At 42.6% G+C, this 24,281-nt stretch overlaps 1 protein-coding gene across 1 annotated transcript; it reads left to right on the top strand.

Annotated features, from left to right (window-relative positions):
• The first annotated feature begins 2,384 nt into the window (after positions 1-2,384).
• tasora (transcription activation suppressor a) lies at positions 2,385-24,137 on the top strand. The gene is made up of 23 exons (XM_072666085.1): positions 2,385-2,777; positions 7,150-7,295; positions 7,843-7,935; positions 8,801-8,873; positions 8,988-9,079; positions 9,193-9,324; positions 9,427-9,560; positions 9,653-9,684; positions 10,180-10,285; positions 10,423-10,526; positions 11,153-11,256; positions 11,486-11,558; positions 11,643-11,720; positions 12,301-12,918; positions 13,132-13,520; positions 16,048-16,174; positions 17,528-18,687; positions 19,782-19,904; positions 20,016-20,175; positions 20,977-21,085; positions 21,346-21,524; positions 21,903-22,055; positions 22,581-24,137. Exons 1-23 carry the CDS (start codon positions 2,519-2,521, stop codon positions 23,771-23,773), a joined length of 5,637 nt encoding a protein of 1,878 aa, XP_072522186.1. The 5' UTR covers positions 2,385-2,518; the 3' UTR covers positions 23,774-24,137.
• The last annotated feature ends 144 nt before the right edge of the window (positions 24,138-24,281 follow it).

Raw genomic sequence — 24,281 nt, 5'->3', positions numbered from 1 at the left:
TGTGTTTAGAATAGTAAACCATGCAGTTCTGTAGCTGAAACGTAACACTGGATTAAGGTAATGCAGATGAGTTTGTACATGTATGGAAAGTAATAAGGCTCTATTAAATACTGTAAGGCAAATATCACGGCCTCTGACCATAACTAGCTTGTTACGGCCTTTATTGTCATTAGGGAAAGGAGGCCTGGAGATGCAAATTTCCAGGCTTTATTAATAGTCTGACCAATCGGTAGCTATGGGCTCCTCTAAGCAGCTGCCTAACTCTCCGAAAACTGAATTGCTTGATGCCCACAAAGCAGGAGAAGACTATAAGGAGCTATAAGGAGTTTTCAGGTAGGCGTTTCCACAGTTAACAGGAACGGTGTAGGTCAAGCTGAGAGAGAACTCTGACTTTATAAAAGACCTTCATGAATATTCATGATATTTAGACAGTGTGGAGTGGTGGTGCACTATTCTCAGAGATGTACAGTAAGGAAGGAGAGCTACTTCACTACTATACTTCTGTGCTTAAATACTGTGAGTATTATTCTTCTCTCCTTCTTCTACTTTTACTTCACTACATAAGTTTTGGATGAGTTTAATACTTTTACTCTGTTGTATTTTATATGTGCTGCATCGTTACTCTCTACGATTATAAAAATGGTTTGGTCAAACGGGTTAGATGAAGCCGCCTCAACATTGGGCAGGACAAGCGAAGTAATCAAGCTGTGTGTGAGCATGCTGCCATTCCTCCTTTCACTAAGGCTAGACCTCTGTTAGTTTATTCAGAAATGGAGGAAGAACCACCAGAAGAACCTCCACCATCTTCACCTCCTGCAAATACTCGTATGTGTCCGAATGGCCTGAGATCTTTCAGCTGTAGTTGAGTTTACAGAGAGTGAAGCTCAGGGTTTAAGCTGCTCTCCTCACTGGTTGTACAGATGAAACTCTTGTATGTGGCGGGTTGAGTTAACTGAAGACTCATGAAGTTCATGAACTCTGTCTTCCACAGTCCTGTCCTTCTACTACAGCCAGAGGAACTGAGACAGGCCTTACGTCTGAGCATTTAGAATAATAGAAACACTGATACCCAAACTTTTGACTGCTGTCTGTAATAACCACAGAACACAGTACTGTACTTTTACTTTCAGTACTTAAATAGTACATTTTAGAATTTAGAACTACTTGCAGTACTTAAGTACTAAAAATGTTGAATACTTTAGTACTTCACTTAAGTCTGGAGCTTAAAGACACTTCTACTTCCACTCAAGTCACTTTTCTGACAGAGCTCTTGTACTTTTACGCAAGTCTGTGTCTCTAGTTCTTCAAAAGAACCAAAAATGTATTTCATGATAAGAACTCCTTTCCAACTGTTAGGCACTGTTAGACTGTTGATCAGTCATGCCTTGGGCTTGTGTTGCAGCCAGTGGCTTAGGAAACATTTACTGGTAGATGAATGAATGGATTCCATGAAACACCAGCAAATTCTGGACGCCAACATCACACCATTGATTGATAATCACTTTTTTGATCCACAAGGGTGCAAACGAACGTCCCTGCTTGATAAATGCAGCACAAGCTGGAGCGGTTAGAGCTCCGGACTGTTGATAACAGGGTTGTGGGTTCGATTCCTGGGCTCGGCAAGCTGCCACTGTTGGGTCCTTGAGCAAGGACCTTTACCCTCTCTGCTGGAGTCCACCGCTGTGTGTGTGTGTGTCTCTGTGTGTTCACTACCAGATGGGTTAAATGCAGAGGACACATTTCGCTGTACAGTGACAAATACAGGCACCTTTAAAAGTAGGCCAGCATAGCTTTCAGTTTTCATTTGAGTTTGACTGACATGCTGGTGGTCTTCCTGGTCGACTCCAAATCAACCTAAGCTGGTCTTTCATGGTCAAGGTGGTTGAAAAGCTGGCCAAGCGCAAACATACAGTATGCTGGTAAGTTGTATGCTGTATGTGATTTTGGTCATCCTGGTTGCCTACCGTGGTCTTGATGCGGGTCAACCAGCTTGATGTTGATGTTGGCTAATATCAACATCATAGACCTGACCAGATAGACCAGATAAACCATTATATACAAACCTTTATATACATTACGCTGCTCAAGAGCTAAACTGGTCAACCAGATTAATAATACACAAATTAATAATTATTAAATTATTAATTATACACAGATTACACACATACAGCATAAAAGTAGACACTCACATTCATTGGACGCGGATAGGGAGTGGAAAACAACACATTCTCATTAAAATAATAAGAAAATTATTGTAAAAATTATATTTAAATAATAATAAACAAGATCTAGTAAACGAGTGGTTACTAGAAAGGCCGCTTCCACCGCAGCCACTAGGGGGCGCCGAGTCGCAGCGTCCTGACGTCACACCTTGCCGATGCCATGGCGGCTGCGGGGTGAGAATGTGGGCAGCGATAGTGTGTGTGTGTGTGTGTGTGTGTGTGTGTGTGTTTTAGGTTCACAGCGAGGTGAAGATAAACACTCTGCTCATGTCTGAGACGAGCGAATAACTCCCGAGATGGAGTGTCGCCCTGGCAGAGCGGCGGAGCGGCAGCAGCGGTTAGCGAACACGGCCGAGCTGCACTCGAACCAAGATGGCGAGCGGTCCGACGGGGACGAAGAGCTGGCGGCTGAATTTGAGGACGGTTCGGAGACGCGCAAGAGCCGAGGAGGGTCTGACGCGAAGCCCGGGGGTCCCTCTTTGCTTTCCTCCAGACTGGTCGATGAACCACCGCGGCTCAACTTTCAGATACCGAGGAGGAACAAAGAAAAGCGAGGTGCTTTCTCCGTGTTTGCAGGCGCTGTGTTTTGAAAATGACAATTCCTCCGGTCCACCTTAAATCCTGCTGCAGGGACGGCGGGCGCCTGCAGTGGCTGTAACGTAACTGCCGCACCATTTAAGGTGGACTGGAAATCTCGAAGATGAAGCGTTGTTGAAAGGTGCTGTTTTTTCAGGAAATTCAAGAAACATGTTTTTATAGTCATTTAGACACATTTTCATATTTGTAAACTTTTTTTTTTTTAAATTTTCTAATTTCTGAGAAAAATCAGGTGATTCAGGTAGCGTTCAACAAGGTAAGCTCAGCTCACCTGGGCAGGCGAGGATTAATGGGAAACGGTGGAAATGGTGGCAGAGGCTGTGTTTACTCAGTGTTGGAGAGCCAACTGACCAGGCCTGCTGCTTTACTGACTCTGTCCAGTGTGGGTCAGATGTCCTATAATGTCTGTAAGGTTTATTGTGTTGATCACAGTTGAGGATCTTCCTCTGTTGTCAGGCCACACCCATTCACACCTGGGGGATTCACACCTTCCTCTCCTCAGGTAATTCATTCAGACGTGTTTGTCTCTGTTGTTTGACTGGAGTCTGACTGCCTAATTAAGACGCCTGACCCAACAAACCGTCAGTCATCTGTTGGACGTTTGACGAACAGCTGGATCGCAGTGATGCAGTGATGATTGTGGATTTGATTATTGAATGGAACAAATACAGTAGTAATACGGTCACCTTCAGCTCCACCTATGTGGTCAGAAAGCAGCTTTACAGAGATCCAGGTCTAAGCCTCTTTTGAGGAAACCAGTGGGAACGATGGCAGAACAGATCAAGAACCTTCAAGACAGGAACCAAGACCCGAAAAGGGGACCAGTCGTCCTCTGGAGGGCTAAACATCTAAATCTAGAATTTGTAGTGAGTCATTTAGAAAAATAGCATAAAAATATCATTGTACAGTATGTTCATTATAGTGGTTAACGCCACCGCCCTTCCTGTGCCAGACAAGGCTTCGAGAACATCTCCGTGTCAAACAGGAGGAGAACTACCACTGTGGCCACCAGTGGACGCCATGCCACATCGGGTCTGTTTTAATGGACGACTGCTGGAGCGAAATCTGCAAAGTTCAGATTACGTCTTTACGCAAATGACAGTAATTGGTCCTAAACCCTAAAATTGGAGTAGTTTACCTGGGGGTGGGAGGACGACGCTCTGTCAAAGGGGCATTGGGCCTGTTTACACCTGGCATTATCAGGCGTCTTGAGTAATCAGATCACGTTCGGATTTCACTTCTCCGCATAAATAAATAAGCCAGATGTAAACATTTCAAGATGCATTGTAAGCGCCCTCACTCTTGAGTGTGTTCCCTAGTCTGTTGTATTTTCTGATAGAGCCGTTACGGGAAGGTGAGAACCATCTGCTGTTCGACCGCGTTGAAGAACCCCATCGTTACTCTACGTTCGGTAGCTGTTCAGGCTCCTGGAGCGGGGCAGTTTTCCTGAGACGCTGTTGTTTACATGAAGTGAAACGGAAAGGATGTCTGGTTGGTGTGGCAGATCTCAGGCATTTTAATGACGAGTGAAAACAGAGTCCAGACAAAGTCGAGCCAGATATTATCCGAATACTAAACGCATGCCAGTGCCAGGTGTAAACAGCTCCACTGGATTTTATTTTTATTTTTAGGAATGTCAATTTTACCAATCTAGAAAATTTGTAATATCTACCGGAGGATCTTGAATTCGTGTGCTCAGAGACTAAATACAGCAGGTAATTTCGTCTCATATTTGTTTTCTCAGAGGAAACCTCGTACAGATCAGGCTTTTGTCATAAAAGTCAAACTTTTTGGAAAGATTACCATCCTACTCAAACAGTGCCTTCCTGCCCACGCATGGTCCCATACACCCGTGGCACCAAATCGTCGTCGTCAGCAGTGATGTATAAAATGAGGAACCTGCTTTGTTATTTATGTATTAACAGAAGAGGGAGAGGAACAGTTGGCCTAACGTCTGGTTCTGTTACCAACATGAGCCAATGTTCGCCTGCACTGACTAGCCCCTCACTGACTAGTGATTTTTGGGGGGAGAGGGGGGACCCTTCTGCAAACCAAGAGAGAGCAAGGCCAGTTGTTCAGTCTTTGATTGCTGGGGCATAACCAGGGGACCATTGAATTGGCGGTCCCCTGATGATTGGGCCAGCTCTAAGGTGGCGAGGTCACTTGGGAGCTCCAAAGGCAGAACTGAAATCGTACAGAGCTTAGGTAGATCACTGGCTCGTGTGGAGGACAGATTCTCATTGTAAGCTTTGGTAAAACATTAAATAAAGATTCTAAACACTAGTGAAGACTGTTTACTGGTGCAGATGTTTGGATTGGTGGGTCGTTCTTTCCATAACAGACACAGTGTAGGAGTGCCCGCCAGCACTGACCGGAAAATGCAAATCACCAAAAAAGTACAGATGGACTTGTACTGACAGCATGTGGGCAGCGTGGGGGTGCGATGCTGCGTTTATGCCTGTGAATGAATGCATGTTGACTAGATGCTCCATATCTTATAGTCAAGCAACGCAATGGCAGAGTACCATCAGTGGCATTACCCCTGGCATTAACATGCACCCTGGGTGGTCCGATCGTGAGTAGCCAGCACAAAGTACAAGTGTAAACGGGGTATCCAATTCGGAGGTGTTCAGAGACTCTCATGACTGCGTTATTCTTGTAGTGTGAACGCCAAAGCATCTCACTGCGTCCCGACAGCAAAGCACTGCCCACATCAGCCGTGTCCCTGCCCCAAGCTGGAAAATATGTAATTACCGCGGGACTTCCACCGCTTTCCATCACTGCCGGCTAAACAAAAGCAAAGGGAGAGTGACTCCATTAGTGTGCCCCGTGCCTTCCTCCAGCGGCAACCATTAGAGAAATCTGATCACACATGGATCTCTCAGGACACTCAGGTGTGAACAGCTATGAGTTTTGGCAGTCGTCTGTGATCGGATCACCTGAGACCCAGCTCAGGGCTGGGAAACTCCGGTCCTAGAGGACTCTGAATCTGGAATTTCTGCACAGCCTTGTGCTTTTTCCGCTGCGCTGTTCTCCGGCCTTCAGTTCTCCACCCCTGCTCTGGCTCTGCTCTGGCTGAACTCTACCCCTCAGGATGATGTTGGTGTCAGAAGTGCAGAGTGCAACACTGTCCCTCACAATCTCTGGATTTTGACAGTCTGGAAGTGCAGTTTGTGCTTTGAGGCACTGCTAAAGGACATGCATTTCTGGACAAGCTGAGAGATACACAACCGCTAAGGTGACTGGTTGCGGTTCTGGCGAGCGTTCCCCTGCTTTCTACAGGATTTTACTCTAGTATGGCTACATGGTGCCGTTTGCGGTGTGCTGAGCCCTGAGAAGCTACGATGGAGATCCTGCTCCCCCTGTTGGTCAATGGAGCATCACAGTGATTTGGAAGCTGTTATAATATCCTTTTCTTTGCTGAGGAAAAAATGTGGCACAAAGCTAGTGGATTTATTAGGGCTAGGTTATGTTTTTAATGGTCTTGATTGTGGAAGTTGACGCAATAGTAGTTGTAGCTGGTGACAGTCATGGGGCAGTCATGCTCGGGCACGGTGCAAGGCAGTTAGTAGATGGTAGGCGGCTAGTTTTTGTGACGTGAGGGCAAACGTCACCATTATTAATAACACACGCATGCTCGCAGGGTTTTTGTAGTCAGTCTCATGTTCAGAGCGTCTGGCCGACTTCTGATCGCTTCCCCGGGAGAAATGATGCCCAGCTTCAGAACTTTGGCTGAAGTGGTGCTGTTCATTCTGGTCTCCAGTGGAGCAGTAGAGCACGGGTTCAGCATTCTCAGGTCGCCTGTCTTCAGCAAAGACACAAAACCTAATGATAATTGCTCTGCAACAGTTTCCCTTGATTCTTTTGATTACGCACAAAGAAGTCCAAGAGTTTCAGTAGGAAGGTTTGAGTTCCGGCTAGGCTACAGCAAGCCATCATTCATCTGCATCGTGTGGTGTTGGTTAATAGAGCTCGGTCCACAAACTTTTGGCTAAAATGTAAGGTGCCTAAAGTTTTGCCCAAGAGATGGTTTGTTTAAAAGCTTTGCCAGTGTGTTTGGCCAGCAGAGCTATATCCACAAACCTTTCGCAAAAATGTGGGGTGCAGAAACTTTGTCTGTCCAATAGCATTGCATAATAACACAAGAATAAAAGCTGAAGTTTATTTAATATGTACCTGAACAGCTCCTTCACTGCTCCTTTATTTGATTAATTTATTTTTAAATGGCTTAAATCACCAAATTCATATGGGACACATTCTCTCCCTCTGTTTATGAATGTTCATTGTTGGGTTATAAATACTGACTCGATGTCTTGCCTCTCTCTCTCAGCTCTGATCCAGTATTTGACTTCAGCCTCCAGAGAATTTGGAGAAATTCTGAAAATAATCACCTCTAGCTGCAAAGATCCTTCTTCAGCTGGAAACTTTGTGTACACCAAACCTCGCCTGGTCCACAGTGAACTTCTGGAGAAAGAGGTCAGTGAAAGGGATTTTTCTAAATTGATCTGTTGATGCTAAAACTAAAATGTGTTTCACACATTTTTATTTTTGTGTTGTAATTTGGTAAGTTTAATGTTTAGTGGAGGATCTGCGACAGATTTGTGTGCTAGGAGACCATCTACAGTGTGTGGCAGCGGCCAAAAAAGTCATTATACACAGATCGCAGTCTTAGATGTGTATCTGAATGGTACTGAAAATGTTTACAAAAAAAAAGGATCCAGATCCCCTCCTTTCCCTTCATCCTGTTGCTGATTGGCTGAAATAGTATTGTGCCGCTCAACCCGAGCCACTTAGTTTGCTTCAGATTTACAGAGCCAGGTCTGAGTCTGAACACTGGACTTTTTCCAGCACACAAACAGAAAGAGCTGCTAAACAGTGAGGAAACATTCGCTGACTTTACAAAAAGTAACTTTGATTGAAATCGCATACAGCTCCTTTAATCCTGTCTGATGAGAGTCTTATAAGCGATGGATGATGAGTTTATGTATCTAACGTGGATCTTTGTTTCCATGTTAATCTGCAGTTCATCGAGAAGAGAAAAGAGCTGAAGCAGGATGGACGCACGGACAAAGAGCTCGCAGAATCTTTCTGTTTCCTGCTGTGTGAAGCTCACAAGGTATAAACGAGTATCAGAAGAAGGAGCGATTAGATGGCATTAAAACTAAATGTGTTGTGTTTTTGTTGTGGCTTGTGTTCTGATGTGACTACGATGTTCTGTGCATTTATATAAACTGACAGCAGTCGCTATAAAGAATGTATAGAAAGAATAGATATTTTTTTCGCTCTTTAAATGTACTTCTGTATGCTTGTTATCTTTAGAGGAAATGCTGCATAGTGCAAAAAATTATACATAATTAAAAATAAATGACATATCATCTATTCTTTAAAATCTGTTTTTTTTGTTTTAAAAATGCACTTAAGATCAGTGTGTTTCATAATTTTATGTCTAGTACATATATCTGGAGAACCCCCCCAAAACGCTCTTGTTACTGATTGTTTTCCAAGTGTATTTTATTTTTTAATAATCGTAATAATGTAGTTCTTAATCATTTATAGAGCTACATGATCTTTAGTATGTAATCTCTTAAGCTTCTAGCTTGTGCTGAAAGAGCATGAACTACCAGACAACAAAGCAATCTGAGTGATGGGCTCCTTTCCTCTCCTCAGTATGGCCGCAGTATGCCTGCCTGTTAGACTGCATTGATCACAGCCTTCAGCAGAACATCTCAGTCCCCTGAGAAACATGAACAAGGCCAATGTGACAAGCCTAAGCTATTTTAAAGATTATGCATGCCTCTAAATTTCTGTCCCTATTAAATAATAAATTAAGATTATTAAAATAAATATCAGTTTGTAAAACAATCAGTAACAAGTGTTTGGAGTTGGGGGGGTCTTGCTATCCAATAACCCCCTTAATAACCCCCACTGTAAATCTGAATATGCCTTATTTGTATTGATGCCCTTTTTCTGGTCTTCTTCAGGTCCCTTTGGTGTGTGAAAAGGGGTTGTCAGTTGGAAGCAGCTGGATAAACATTTTAGGAAATCCCACTAAAGGTAAAACTGAGAGTTGAACTTTATATTAATATGATTTAAGGAGACATTTAATTTAAGGGGTAAGTCAAGTTACCATCTTTTTGGGTCTGATGCTAATGTCTTGTTCTGTTCTAGGTGTCTATCTGTCGCAGTTCTCTGACTTGCTTCAAGCTGGTCCACATGAACCTGGATGTACTGGAGAGATGATCATCTTTAAAGTCATTAAGGTAGTTATTCTAAATACTACAAATTTTACAATGTCCCGTTTTTTTATTTATTTATTTTCTTGATTCAAATAAAATACTCAGTCAGTTTCATGTCCAAAATTCTCTGCTTTTAGGGTAAGGTGAAAAGCATACATGACAGCATGTCAAGAACGTTGGACCCTACGCCCAAGTTTGACAGCCATTTCTCCAAGAATGCTAACCGGGTGACCTCCCTGCAGTCGTTCAGAGCATTCGAATATACTCAGGTAGTGTTTTGGTGTGGATAAACATCTTATTTGCTGGCTTTAAATTTAAAATGTTTTATTTATTGATTTATTTTTAACAAAAAATTTTCCCCCTCTCTGCAGCAATATTTCTACGAGTACGTGGACTACGAGCTCGCGTCCAGGCCGAGACACGCGTGTCCATATGCTGTGGTTTCCTTTCAGTTCAAAGGCAAGGAGGCTATAACGGTGGGCCCCAAGCCCATGCCTTTGCAAAGGTACTTGCAGGTGTACCATTGTTTGTTGGTTAATCAGCTGAGAGTCCTAAATATCAAGCTGCTGGTTATTTAATTTCTTCATTCTGTTAAAGGTCAGACAGCATGCCATCAGGAACGAGTGGAGGTCAGTTCAACTCTGTTCTTTAAAAAAAAATACATATGTTAACATTAAAACCAGGGCTGCATGATATTGGAAAAATTTCAAAAAAAGGAAATTGCAATATTTTGTTCTGCGATATAAATAAAAAATACCAGAAATTATTTATCCATATATAATTATGCCCTCTCTGATCGGTTAAAAATAAACAGTATTTGGCAGGTATAATTTGTGTCTGGTAATAATGCCATGGAAGATGAGCAGTGCAAATTTTTCTTTTGTGTCTAGAAAGTTGTAGCATGACATGATTTTATTTGGCTTATGTGACATTGCACATCCCACAGTATGAGTATTGCACATGTACACATGGGTGATGACATTGCTTAAACGATATATTGTGCAGCCCTAATTAATATCATTAATAGGTGATGCACAGAAGTCTGCAAATCCCTGCTCCTTTAGGAATGTTCTTTTAAACCAGACAGTTATTTTGTCCCTTCTTCCCTTTTGTCAATCTGTTAGAGAAGTGTGGTTACATCGTTTGGAAGGGGCAGTTCGTAAATGGAGGCAAGGACGTGTACCACACAAGTCTCCGGTCCCTCTCTCAACCCTTTCTGCCATTCAAGCTGTAAGTGTCTTCTGTTACTGCGTTGTGTTTCTGTGTTTGTGTTTTTTCGGTGAATTACCGATTCAAAGCTAATTAGGTTTCAATATCCATGCATGTCTGTTAACAGTAGTCTTACAGTAGCTGTTGTGATGTTTCAGGCCAGATCGGGTGGAGATCGGAAAAGTCATGAAGCTGGACCAAGTAAAAGGGATTATTTCATCGTCCTTTTTCTCCTGGGACCTTTACTCTGGCAGCCATGAAGGTGAGTCTAAATCAGCTTGTTGATTTCTGTGATGATACACTGGCTGTTTTTCCGTTTTGCTGAGGTCAGCCACATTTTTTCAATGAATGTTTTTAGCTGTAGGCTAATTTCGATTTGACGCAAACAACAACTCACTTACAATACACTGTACATTTTGTTTATGTTAAATGTTTTGCTGTTTTAAATCAGCATTTTAAATCTGCTTTGCCATCAGCAGCCAGAGTCAGAGCGCGCACAACTGGCCTTGTGGGTTGGTGGCCCATTCTCCCCACATCATTCCTAATGTGATGTTGGTCAGCTCAGGCGTCTGTTAGCTGTTGTATTGGAGCTGGAAGGCTGCGCTTTCCTCAGAGTGTGCTGGCACTGCAGCACTTAGAAAAGAGGTGGTGGCTGGCTTTACATGTGTCGGAGGAGAAATGTGCTAGTCTTCCCTTCTTCTAGTGTTTGGGGCATTGCAAGGGATAGGGGAGTTCACATAAATGGATATTGGGTAATTGGCCTTCCAAATGGGTAGAAAATGGGGTAACATTAGAAATAAATGAGCATTTCAGTGTTTATGAGCAGTTTTGGTATAAAACTGGTACGTGCTTATTTTTGAAACTCCATGTCATATACTTGTTTTTCAGTGTTCAAGAGAGGACTTCACTGCAGTCTATTTGAGGTAGTGGAGAAAAGCAAATCAGCAGAGAACCTGACTTTATTGTTCCAGAAGCTAGAAGAGCAAGGACTGGTAAGTTTATACATCAGTAAAGTTTCACCCCATGCGGTTGCTTGGAGGTATGTTGTAAGATTAAAGAACTCCTTGAATGAATTTTAATAAATGTTATTAATAGGTATTGTGAATTGCGGTGTGCTAAAACAACAAAGGGAACCTGTGTCTCGTGTATATTAATAGTATTTGACCATGAAAGCACCACATAACCACCTACCCAAGCTGATAATTTGCCCTCTATGTGCAGGTGTTTGTGAATTCCGTGAGTGACAACGGTTTCCTCTTCCTGCTGTCCTCAAACCAAATGTCCAATTCAAATGGTATGTTGTGTTTACATGATCAGCTAACAGATAATTTTGCCGCAGTCAGAGTAAATAACCAGAAGGTGCTTTTTGAATTTTAAGAACGCCAAGCTGGTTGGAAAAAATCCTGTGGACAAGCTCTTTTTATCTACCGCCATGCTCGGGATGTCTCAAAGTTCTGTGAGTATTGTAACTTAAGTAAGTAGTTACTACACTATATGGACAAAAGTATTGGGACACCTGCTCATTCATTGTTTCTTCAGAAATAAAGGATATTAAGTTTATCCTGCTTTTGTTGGAGAAGCTGTCTCTAATGTCCAGGGAAGAAGGCTTTCTATTATATTGTGGAGGAGCATTGCTGTGTTGATTTGATTGCATTTAGCAACAAGAGCGTACTTGGTCAGCTTATCCCCAACTCATCTTAAAAGGATTGGCTGGAGCACCACCTATCACTCCAGAAAGCACAGTTCTTCCACTGCTCCAAAGCTCAATGCTGGGGGGCTTTATACCCCTCTAGCCCACACCTGCCTTCATGTTTATCTGCTCTGGAGAGTCCTGTTCTATTGGGAGTATATCTCTACAGGGACTAGACAAGCTCTGTGTGAGCGCATTTGCACATTGATGGGTGCAACTTAAAGTAGTTAAATGCATTCATTAAAAGGGGTGTCCACAAACATTTGGACATATAGTGTGGATTTGCATTTGTTGTTTTTTTATTATTTATTTTTTAAATTAATCTATGGATGTCTTCACCGTTCAGCCTCTAAACCGCCTGCAGACAGCACCTCTCTGCTGCCTGTGCCTCAGGACCCGATAATGCCGCACCTGGATAACTTCATCCCGGCGTTCCACTACGCCCTCAGCAAGGTGCGCTGTAACCCTCCGTCTAACCTCGGTGCTGGAGTGGAGCAGCAGGCTCATGACTACCTCAGCAGCATCCGCGAGGGCAAGCTCGTACATCGAGTCAGGCTTGACTACGATCACAAACTGGACGAGCGGGAGAAGCTCTTCCCTGCTCCGAGGCAGAAGTACAACTGGGAAAACTACGTGCGCTCCTACTTCTACAGCCCTCAGCTGTTCACGATGCCTGTTGAGAAAGCTAAGAACATGATGGAGATGCTCAGGTGCGTTCCAGAGTCTAGTACGGACTTGGAGACCATGGGCGGTGCCGAGGCTCACCGTGACCCAGAGAGGCTGAAGCAGCTTCTGAAACTCATTCAGATAAGTAAAGACCAGAAGGCCAAGCAGAAAGAGAGTATGCTTGAGGAAGCGGCCTCGGATGGTCATGGTCTGAAGAGGAAGTTTGAAGATGAAGCAAATGAGATTAGTCCAAAGAAGACAGCTTTGCTCAACAATGGAGAACCTGGAGAAGGTAGAGGTGAGTTACGTGAAGTTTTCTGATTAGAAATGATTTAAAAATTGTCAATACATGTTTTTTTAATCTTTAGCTGTCTGCACTGTCTGCTGAGAAAACCATCATCATCAGTAGCCCAAAGCCTAGCCTAGCAATAGCAACAGTGGTTGTGCCAAAATTATAATGTTGGTATTTAGAGAGGATATTATATCATGGGTTTTCTTCTCTCACCTCAAGCTGAGGAGCTCCAGCCCTGTCAGTCTTTGGACGATGTGTTGAGTAGCGTCGGTCTTCATGACACAGACCTAAGGAAGGACAAGACCAAGGGGGCGTTAAAGGTGGTGAAGTTACTAGACAAGCTGAACGAAACCACTCATGACACAGACTTGAGGAAAGACAAAGGGCAGGGCGCACTGGTGATGAAGATCCTGGAAAACCTGGGGAAAACTTTATCAGGCTCTTCTTTGGCCAACACTGGTGGAACAGATCTGGTGGAGAGTACCGAAGACACAGAAGCCGCTCTGCACGACAGCATGACAAAACTCGGCCTCCCCACCAACTGTGACATTGACCTTCGGAAGCGATTAGCGGATGATGGCGAGGCTCAGGGGAAAAATGATCTTGAGGTACGTCTTTTTTTTTTCTTTTTTTTCTGGTTTAGCAACAAATGCATCTGTTTAAAATGAGGTTTTTCTGTAGAAGCACTTTGTAGGCATTAGGATGATCCTCAGAATTCAGATACAGGCATTTGCTTTTGCTTCTGTTTGCTAAAGCACTGTGGCTGCTTGCTTGTGCTGCATGATAGGGGTGTAAAATGTGAGATTTTAAAAAAATTGTTTGGATTTCTGGATAACGGGAGCATTAGCAGTAAGTTTTGAGTAAAATGAATTCTCCTTTTAATGAACAGCAAGAAATACACATTTCTGAGGGTACAAGTCACTACTGTGCAAACATTGACTACCAATATTTACCTTCACTGTATATCCAAATGTTTGTGGACACCCTTTCTAATCAATGCATTCAGCTGCTTTAAGTTGCACCCATTGTTGAAACAGATACAAATGTGCACACACAGCTTGTCTAGTGCCTGTAGAGAAGTACTGCCAATAGAATAGGACTCCTATAGGAGCTCCTCATAGGAGCAGATAAACATGAACCTATTGACACTCAGACCTTTAGTTTGGTTTGCTCGTGATTGTTGAAGTGAGTGGTGAAGATCACCATGACAAGATTCAATGAGCTCTCAGAGGCCCTCAGAAAGAAGGTTGTGTTTAGTTGGAATTAGAAGACCAGCTGTTTCAGTCTCCGCTAAATCATATGATTGATTTTAACTTTTAAAACCGCTGCCAACATGACTAGGTCGGACAATCCTGGCAGCTTCAGCCCAGAAGCAGATCACTAGATGCGTAAGGAAGTCTTCAACAGTGCTAAAATGTCATGCTTTTCTAAAAGGAAGAGCGTATTGTGGTCTCCAACGCTAGAATGAACTGAGTTTCAGGGGGCGTGGCTGTCTTTGCAGCGCGTTGCGGTTCACCATTACAAACTAGGCCTAAATAGAGCCAAATAGTGGATCCACTGCTTGCGTCAGATTTCTTACATTTCTGATTTGAGCGACCTCTCTCATGTGGGGTCTCTGAGATCAGTTTTCAGAGATCTCTTGGACATTGTGGGAAATACTTGTTACTAAATGCCATGAATGGCAAACATGAGCTTTATTGTGTAGATACAGGATTTTTATTTATTTATTTATTCCTCATGAAAAGTTTCACATGTAGAGGAAAGAGATTCGTGCAGTGCTTGATGCAGTATGCAGGAAACCAGACAGTTAGAAGTGGGGTAGAAGTAAGGAAACTGTCTAGAAAGATACTGTGTGTGTGTTTGTGTGTGTGTGTGTGTGTGTGTGTGTACTATATGTGCACAACTTAAAACCTCACTACACCGAAAGCATCTTCCTACACTTTCCCTCAAGATCAAGTGTAACAGGGACCTCTGCAAAGTTGTGGAGCTCGAGGAAAGCTGTTATCACAGTGTTTAATTTTTACAGAAGACGCCTGAAAGACTCCGGGGAGAGAGAGAGAGCAGGTGCAGCCTGAAATTGTGGGTTCTTGATCTGTAGTTAAGCGAGGAGAGTTGTCTGTTGGTGGAGGAAATGTTATGTTAGATTAATAGATGATGTGAACTTCACTTAAAAACAGGTGCTGGGCCGATTTGAGGAACTTTTTGTTATTTTTCCAGAAGATAAGAGAACTTTTTTTTTTTGAGCAGCAGAACAGAACACAACAGCTGCTACCATACGAGATACTGTCTTTTTAAGCTTTTCATGTAAGAGGTTAACGGCAGACACCCACTAGAAGCAGCTTTTAATAGAAATCGCGCTGCTGTGTTGATGCATTCGTCTGTGGTTTGAACATTTGTTCTTAATTTGACTTGCAGCGGTTTTGTCTGCTTGTTATTTTATTCAAAATATGTAAATTTTTGGGATTTGTGGGAAAATTCACTGTCATATCAGACTGTTATGAACGCCCTTGGTGTGGAATAAACTCCAGACTGTATCTACCTGTTTCTCTGCATGCTTTATTAGCCTCCTTTCACCCTGTTTGTTCTTAGGTGGTCACGAGCCCACAGGGCCACCACAAAGCAGGCAGTATTCGGATGGTGGGTCAGTCTCAGCACTGCAGTGACGTGAACTTTACACAAAACACTGTGTCCACCCACTGACTGTCCACTCTATTATGCACTCCTACCTAGTTGGTCCACCTTGTAGAAGTCCTCAGTGCTCACAGGACGCTGTTGGCTGGATGTTTCTGGTTGGTGGACTGTTCTCAGTACAGCAGTGATGCTGAGGTGTTTAAAAACTCCAGCAGCACTGCTGTGTCTGATACACTACTCATACCAGCAGCACAACACACTAACACTACTAACACACCACCATCACCAGGTCAGTGAGTGTCACTGCAGTGCTGAGAATGACCCACCACCCAAATACTACAGTCTGCTCTGTGGTGGACAGTCCTGTGGGGTCCTGACCATTGAAGAACAAACAGGGTGGAAGGAGGCTAATAACTAAATATGCAGAGAAATAGGTAAATCACTGAATGTGATTCATATGATTCCAAAAGATTAGTATAACCTGACTGAAGTTTCTGATTTCAGGAGGAAACCGCTGGCAGCCTGAGCAGCCTGGAGGCATTCAGTCCTTGCTCAGATACTAACGGACAGCAGCGTGGAGTGAACCTGCTTGGAGAACGGTCAATCCCGTGGGTGCTCATTCCCATAACAGGTAAAGTCATGGCATTTTAAACAGCAACAGCATATTCGCTTAATATGAGCTACAGGACGATGTGGGGTTTGTGCACAGATTTGAGGAAGCCAATGCAAATCACCTGAGTTTAGTTTCGAAATTACTGGTTATTATGAATTCTTTTTGACACATGCCACCAATGGAGGGTATTTTTGCTGTTTTTCCTTCCCCAGTATTGCACCTGGCTTGCTGTTGTGTTTAGTACCCATTTTTTTGCCCAGCTGATGCATGTGAATTTTACTTAAGAGTCATGACTGCAAAGTAGCGTATCATTTCTGTCCTGCAGAAACCTTGTATCTCAGTTTTTCCAGTTTCGTTTTTTAGTTTTTGACATATTGTGAATCTGGTTGTTCTTTATATTGCATCATTTTTTGGTGATAAATGGGCCTTTAGAAATGCTCCATAATGACTTTGATGAAATGTTTTACATAGACTTCCTTTGAAGTTGCTATTTTGGTATTTTGGCAAGGTTTTTGCATGAAAGTGACAATCCTTGTACAACATTAGAAACAATACAAGAATCAGTAAGATTTTCCCAGGTGCCTAGTTTTGATCATTGATGGGAGTTTCCACAAAACAATGTTGTGTCCAGGTGTTGTTTATTATTATTATTATTATTATTATTATTATTATTATTCAATCAGATACATTGATTCTCTAATGAATTTTTATTAGTTTATAAAGCCATAAGTAGATCATGAAGTCTTGAAAATGGAGCTACTATTGAACAGTTAAAAAGAACTGTAGGTCTAAATAGTTAAGAACTGTATATGGGCCCAGAGGTCTACTGTGCTGCCACTATGGCCTTGTCGCTTTGCCATCAGCAGCCGGAGTCTAAGAGCGTGCAGTTGACGGTGTTTTCTTTGGATCGATAGACGTAGCTTTCTTGCCGGCCCAGGCGTCTGTTAGCTGGTGTGGGGGATCTAGGGACTCAGTTCAAAAAGAGGCAGTGGCTGGTTTTGCATGTTCTGGACGACTAATGTGCCACGTCCTTGCCCTTCTAGCACAAGGAGCATTGCTAGTGCTAGGGGTAGTTATGAATGGGTGGGTTAAATGGCATGAATGACCTATACAATTTTTTTTTATTTTATTGTCCATCATACAGACATCATCACAAGATAGATCTCAGATGTACATGTGCTTTGCATATTTTATGTGTCCCAGATAAAGATATAAAAAGAGAAATTATTTCCAACATTATCATAAATGATTGTATGAAATTTTATGAAAATAAGATGAAGCCAGTGAGATTTCTCATAGTTAACCTATTTTGGTTCCAATTTATTGACATGCATGTTAAAACCGCCCATATGGTCTTTTCACCATACACAGGTCTCAAGACCGAGAGATACTCGCATAGACGGGACAACAATCTTGATGACCCTCGGTACCTACAAAGTCCAACAGTTTCAACACACACCAGCCCAGAGAAAAAGGACCTTCCCTGTCCCGACCAGCCTGACAGCAGTAATGTGCTGACTGAGTCTGAGATGGAGGTTGACGAAGATCAAGACACCAATCTCACAGACGAACTGAAGGTTTCTCATAGTCAGGAACAGAGAGGGACTCCACATAATGCCGTTGACTGCATAGTGGATGAGCAAATCTCAGGCTTCTCCACTGAGGTGGAGGACCTCTTACGAGAGGAACGTGTGTACTACATTCCCTATTCTAGCTCTCACACCCATAGAAACCCACCACGGACTCATGTGGCACCATTCTCTGAGTATGTCTCGCACTTCTACACACCTTTACCTGTCCACACTTACATCAACTCCTTCAGAGACAGCATTAGTGCATTCATAGATCCCCAACTGAATAAGTGGGATAGCACAACACATGCAGTTTCAGTTTTGCCCTCTCCTGCACACTCTAGTGTTTCTTCTTCCGCTCCTGAAGCTCTTCCTTCAGACCTTCTTATTTCTTCTCCACACATTAACGCACCTCTTCACTCTCCCAGCACTGTCCCTGTTGCCAGGCTAGCTTTAGCTTCTAATCTTACCCCAAGCTCCACTTCCAGCACTCACACCCTCCTTCCTTCTTCTAGTCCAGCTCAGAGTAAGCAAGAGCAGGGAGGTCTACCTCATCTGGACATCTGTAAAGAGGTCCACCAGCCAGCTTTGCAGGATCTGCAATGGGCAAATGGACAAAGGCAGGCAGAACAGAGCTCAGTGAGACTCGGAAGGCAGGAAGGTAGGAGACTCTATGAATCCCATTCAGGTGAGGCTTCAAATGGGTCAGTTAGCAGTCTCACTGTGGAAGCCCAATCTCGGGTGGTCTTGAGTGCAGGAGAAGGCACAACTAGTGGTAGGCTGGTAAATGAGAGCGTCCCTGTGGAACCGGCTCCAGCTGCCATCAGCACTCTCCTCAGTCAGTTGCAGCCTGAAGTTATCAGCAACCTGGTGAAGATCATCGAAGGCGTACAGAAGAACACCGTGCACTTCTACATCCATTCTGCCGAGGAGGAGAGTGATGTTTGTTGGGAAATAAAGGTACGGGTTGGTTTTCTTAAGCTCCAGAGCACATTGACTCATTGTTCTTAACAGACACAAATGTACTGGGTTAGTGTGCCATCCCAGAGTTTTCCATTCAGTGTTTTAGAAACCTCATCTTCACATCATTTTAGAAGTTTAGCTTCTCAGTTATGATTACAGTAGTCTTCGGTGTGGTGGATGGGAACATCATTTATTTTGCAATAGATTTTGCTGAAATTTAGTAACTCTGCATCACGTTCGCAAACTGTTTGACTGGAAACCTGGCAACCAGCTGTTAAATGATGATCATCTCCATTCACACTGATCTAGGCTGTTCTCCTACGTTTTTACTGGTTTATTGTGCTTGTCAGGTCCTATTCTACAACAGTGTAAAGTCAACTGCCAATTGTATTATACAATTCTGGAGCAGTATCTGGATGATGCTCGCGAGGACTGCAGAACGCAATTCTGAAAAATCATATTTGTGAACCATACCATGTCAGTCCACATGCCACATGATTTTGTATCTCTCAGCTCATCCAAAAAAATATGTGCTTTAGCGGTGGCTCAAATCGGCAAGGTAGCAAATTAACCTTACCTAGCAAACCTCCCGTCTGTAGGGGGAGTCCAGGAGCAAGAAATGTTATTTGGAATATATATTTATATATATTTAGAAATATATATTTATTTTAATACATTTATTTGTAATAAATCTAATTTTAGAAAAACTGTCATAGTATTAAAAAACAACACCATATCCATAAAATGCAGTGGGATCTGAAGACTGAGTACAGCACTGTACTAACACTAAATTAATCACTATCTGCCACCAATTTTTACTACTCATTAAAACTTCAATGCTGTGTTTTTGAGAATCGATACAGTATTGCAAAACATAATATCAGTAACTTCAATATATCAGTATTTTCTTACATCTCTACCTTCAGCATTGTTTTATTTCCCACTTGTGGAGTCTAACTTTAATTCTCACACTCTTCTTGCTTGTCCTCCGAAAAGAAATCATTTAGGCCTTGAGTGACTTGAGTGTAGGATGTCTGTGAACACTGATACTCTGCTGAGATGACGTGCGTCTTTCTTTGTGACAATAACAGGAATACCTGAAGAGGCTTGGGAATTCTGAGTGTGATCCTCAGACGTTTATTGAGAAAAAAGATGGTCAAGACAAGCTGCTTATAATCATCCAGAACATAGACATCGCTGCTCACGTTCATAAGGTATGGCAAATAATTCATGTGATATAATCTTGATTATAACATAGCACAATTAAACACCTTCTGTATGTTCTGTTTGATGTATATATATTTTTATATATATAAAACCTGCAGATACCTGCTTTAGTCTCCCTGAAGAAGCTGCCATCAGTAAGCTTTGCTGGAGTAGACAGTCTCGATGACATCAAGAATCACACCTACAACGAGTTGTTCGTTTCTGGGGGCTTCATCGTCTCTGATGAATTTGTCCTTAACCCCGACTTCATCAAACAGGGTGAGTTGTCCTTTGGAAACATACAAAGAATTTATGGGCAAAAGTATTGGGACACCTGCTCATTCATCGTTTCTTCTGAAATCAAGGGCACAAAAAGTTTTCTCTGCTTTTTTTCTGCTCTGTTTGAGTGACTGTTGTCTAGGGAAGACTTTTTGCTAGATTTTGGAGCATTGCTGTAAATATTCGATTGCATTCAACAACAAAAGCGTTAGTGAGGTCAGGATGTTGAATATTCGCCACCTCACCTCATCATCCCAACACCCCAGCTTGTTCCAAAATCATTCCCCATTCATCCTTCCAGAGAACACAGTTCCCCTGCTCCACAGCTCAATGCTGGGGGGTTTATACCCCTCAAGAGTTCTTCTGGCATTAGGCAGCATGGTGCCTATAGGTTCATGTTTATCTGCTCCAGGGAGTCCTTTTCTATTGGCAGTACTTTTCTACAGGAACTAAACAAGCTGTGCACATCTGTATCAGTGACTGGTGCAACTTAATGCCTTCATTAGAAGGCCTGTCCACAAACATTTGGACAAATTTGCTCACCTTGCAAAGACCAGTGCTTGGGTAAGGTAAATGGCATTGCCAGGACATGACATGACAGAAATAGCTACAAACGGTGCACAGTTTTGATTCATTGGTCCACCTGAGGTTGTGCCACACCACTCCATCGAGGTGTGTTGCACCAACTGAGCAAAAAAAAAAAAAAAAAAAAAAATACGGATATGAAAAAAATAAAATCGGATTTTCTTTTAATGCCAAAAAATGTTTGATGTTTTTTTCTGCTTTTTAAATCTGTTGTAGAGAGACTTGAAACTCTTCTCCAGTATCTTGAGGAGCTCAACACACCAGAGAGCCCGTGGAGGTGGCGAGTGCACTGTAAAACTCACAAAAAGGTCAAAGAGCAAAGCAGGTGAGTATTTTAAGTAACTGCTAACCTGAGGCTCTAACCAGACATATTTTGACGGACTGTACTTGATGAAGGTATGATACAAATGCGGGTTTAATGGTTTAATGGTTTAATGGAGATTTTCTTCATTAAGTAAATCTTCACAGCTGTGTTGATGACTTTTATTAATGTTGGTTTTATTTATAAATAAATATTGAGTAATATTTATCCAAAATCTGTGAACCTTTCCCCTCGGTTAACCAGTATATTTCCAATATTCCCAGGTGTAACAGTGAAGCCCAGAATATACTGAACCTCCTCACGATGTACCACAAGAAACAAATAGTTGAGTTCCTGTCTTACCATGAGTGTGATGGTCAGTCACGCCAAGCTCCTGACCTGGACTGTCTGGTGAAGCTTCAAGCTCAGAACATCCGACAGCGCCATGTTATATTTCTCACAGGTGCTTTTTTTAATATCTTCTCACCTTTATGGTTATTGTCCTAGAGGGCCCTTATTTTTGGTTATAGAGGGCCTGTAATCATTATATCCAGGATTAGCTGGAAGGAACTGTGTAAGCTATAGAACTTGGCATTAGTTTAATAGTAATTACTGAATAATAATAAGTTTTATGAAATATTTTTAACCTTATTTGTGTCTAAGGCAGGTTAGGAGAGTTTGTGGTAAATTACCAGAGAGAGAGATGAGGCTGGAACTACTGGAATGTAGTTTTAATATGAATGACTAAATAATAATATTATAAGCTCTGTTTAAAAAATGAATCACAGAAAAAAAGGAGACTGCTTGCTTTTTAACTTCGTGTTTATATTCTGCCCAACAGAGCGCCGTTTTGAGATGTTTCCGCATTACTCCAGCAGTGGCGTAGTTATTGCAAACATCGATGATATACTGTATAGCATGGCCAGCCTGATAGGTGAAGCCTGTGACAAACTCCCATCTTCCAACCTGCATTCTTGTCCTACGTCACCAACATGTACGTCTTGAATAAATCCAAAAAAGACAAAAAATGAATTGGTTAGTTCAAGATCATGTTTTTCTTTTATGTTTGTGTACATTAAGTGGTGTTGTTGATGTCCATTGCAGTGGACAGTTTTATACCTAGACTTTTTCTGTTTATGTACCTTCAAAGTACCTTGTTAACTGGTTATAATTTATATTTATTTATATTATAATTTTATGAATATTTAACAATGCTGATGCTAATTGTGGCCAGAACAATTATGTTTGATCATTTGTAATCATTAAATGTAATTTATTTAGACATATTGCTGCAAATACAGGGATATATAAATATGAATATTCATTATGTTCTGTAGGTCATTTAAGCTTACATCCACCTGTTAGCATTGCATATATGTGGTACATATTTACAATAGCTAAAAACAGTAACATTTAGGCATGCAGTTTGCAGAGCACCAACAGGTGTCTTAAGAGGTGTCTGTGCTCAGGTATATCTGGAATGGTCTGTGTAACTTACCTGTGTTTCCTCTGCCTACAGTGAGGGGAGAGGAAATGAGCCTGTGTTCTGACATTGATACCTCATCCGCAAGACTGTCAAACCCCACGGACAGTACGTCTTTTGCTCCAGACCACGAATCTGGTCTTGTAGCTCAGCCATTCCCATATGCACCTGACCATACAGTCGGAGACAAAGTAAATGAAGCTTCTTTGCCCTTGCCCACTATTGAGGCACCAAAGGATTTAGACTTTGTGGCTTTGAGGGCTGCAGTTTCCCAATTCAGGGTGGCCAGAATGCAAGCAAGTTCTTCACGAGGCCATTTATCGCAAGAGTCGTTTGATGTCAATCCTCATCAGAGCTTCCTCAGCCATAGTGACATGCCCTTACTGCATAAAGTTATGTTGAAAGATTCCATAACTGAAGCTCTGACACGCGAGTCTACACCCGGTCTCGCAGAAATATCCTTATCTCCACAACATGCCACCTTGTCTCAGGATGGTGCTGAGGACAAAGCTTGCCCTGGAACAAGCAGTGGTTTACAAGTGACTATATGTGGTCTGAATGAGGCACCAGCACCTGCCCTCTTTGTTTCTAGTCACGTGCAACCTACCTGCAGTCAAACGACTGACCGAGACCCCACTACTGAAGCCCAAGTAAGTCCAAAGATCAGTGAAACAGAGATGGACGGTAGTCAGGAAAAGAGTGCATTAGAAGTGGCTACCTCCAACCTGACACTCCCAACCAGTTCTTCCAGCACCCAGTCCAAGAACGGTTTGGTCACTGCCGCTGTGACAGGGGGCAAAGCCAAGCACAACAGCAATGCTGGTCTACTCCCGGTGCCTGGAACTATGGCCTATGGCATGAACAATGCTTTAGTCGGTGTGGACCGGATGTTGCTGCAGAGCAGCACTCTGTGGCCTCAAGGATCTGTGGGGCTGAACAGCCCTGGACTTTCCTCTCAAAACGGTGCTATCGGACTGGGGTCAGTGACCAGCAGCCTAGGTATGGTCTCGCATCCAGGCCTACAGGGGCTCATGCCCAACAGTAACATGCAGATGGCCTGGAACAGCCTGGCACAAGGGACAGCATCAAGCGTATGGGGTGTTCAGCAGGGTATGGGATTAGGACCCGTTCACCGGACTCAGTTTATCCAGAACTACGCCTGGCATGGCAACCCCGCTTTCCAAGGAAACAGATATCCTCCTCGTAGAGGGGGCTTTGGCGGCTGGTGAGCCAGCTGTGTATGTAAATAGTTAAAATCTTGACGTTTGGCTGTTTATTTTCTGTTTGAAAGGAAATGTGAGGCAAAACTGGTCTGCATAACCCTGTACGGTTTCACATTTTGTACAGATCATTATATTTGTATTTGGAAATTTTGTTAAAAAACTTGGAATTGTCTGGTTTACTTTTCTTTTTGGAAAACACTACAGGCAAGAGGCGGTCTAAAGCCCTGGTTTTAAAGTTAATCTTATTTTTTTAAAAACAACGCTGTAAAACAAGTACATTGGAACAATTGTAGCAGCTGTTTGTTAACTGTCTCTCAGCAGGGAGTCATTTTCTTCATTTGTGCATACATAAACCAACATTGGAGTTAAAGCTCGTGAACGTGGTATTTTATTGTGTGCTAAGACTAATTAGGACTATAAGGAATTTCACTTCCCCTCTGATGGGGAAAGGATTTCAGCTGCATTCCCCTTGAATCTGGTTCACATCGGTGTGCTTAACTGATCCATGTTTGTC

Source organism: Salminus brasiliensis, chromosome 21 (genome assembly GCF_030463535.1).
Source record: "Salminus brasiliensis chromosome 21, fSalBra1.hap2, whole genome shotgun sequence".
NCBI classification, from domain to species: Eukaryota; Metazoa; Chordata; class Actinopteri; order Characiformes; family Bryconidae; genus Salminus; species Salminus brasiliensis.
This window is presented reverse-complemented; position numbering and strand designations above follow the sequence as displayed.

Bases quoted from the DNA above. Each gene is read 5' to 3' on its own strand.
- tasora (XM_072666085.1), top strand. From the start codon at position 2,519: ATGGAGTGTCGCCCTGGCAGAGCGGCGGAGCGGCAGCAGCGGTTAGCG. The intron at 11,257-11,485 runs GTAAGTTTATAC...CTCTATGTGCAG, and splicing joins AGCTAGAAGAGCAAGGACTG to GTGTTTGTGAATTCCGTGAG. The intron at 22,056-22,580 runs GTACGTCTTGAA...CTCTGCCTACAG, and splicing joins TTGTCCTACGTCACCAACAT to TGAGGGGAGAGGAAATGAGC.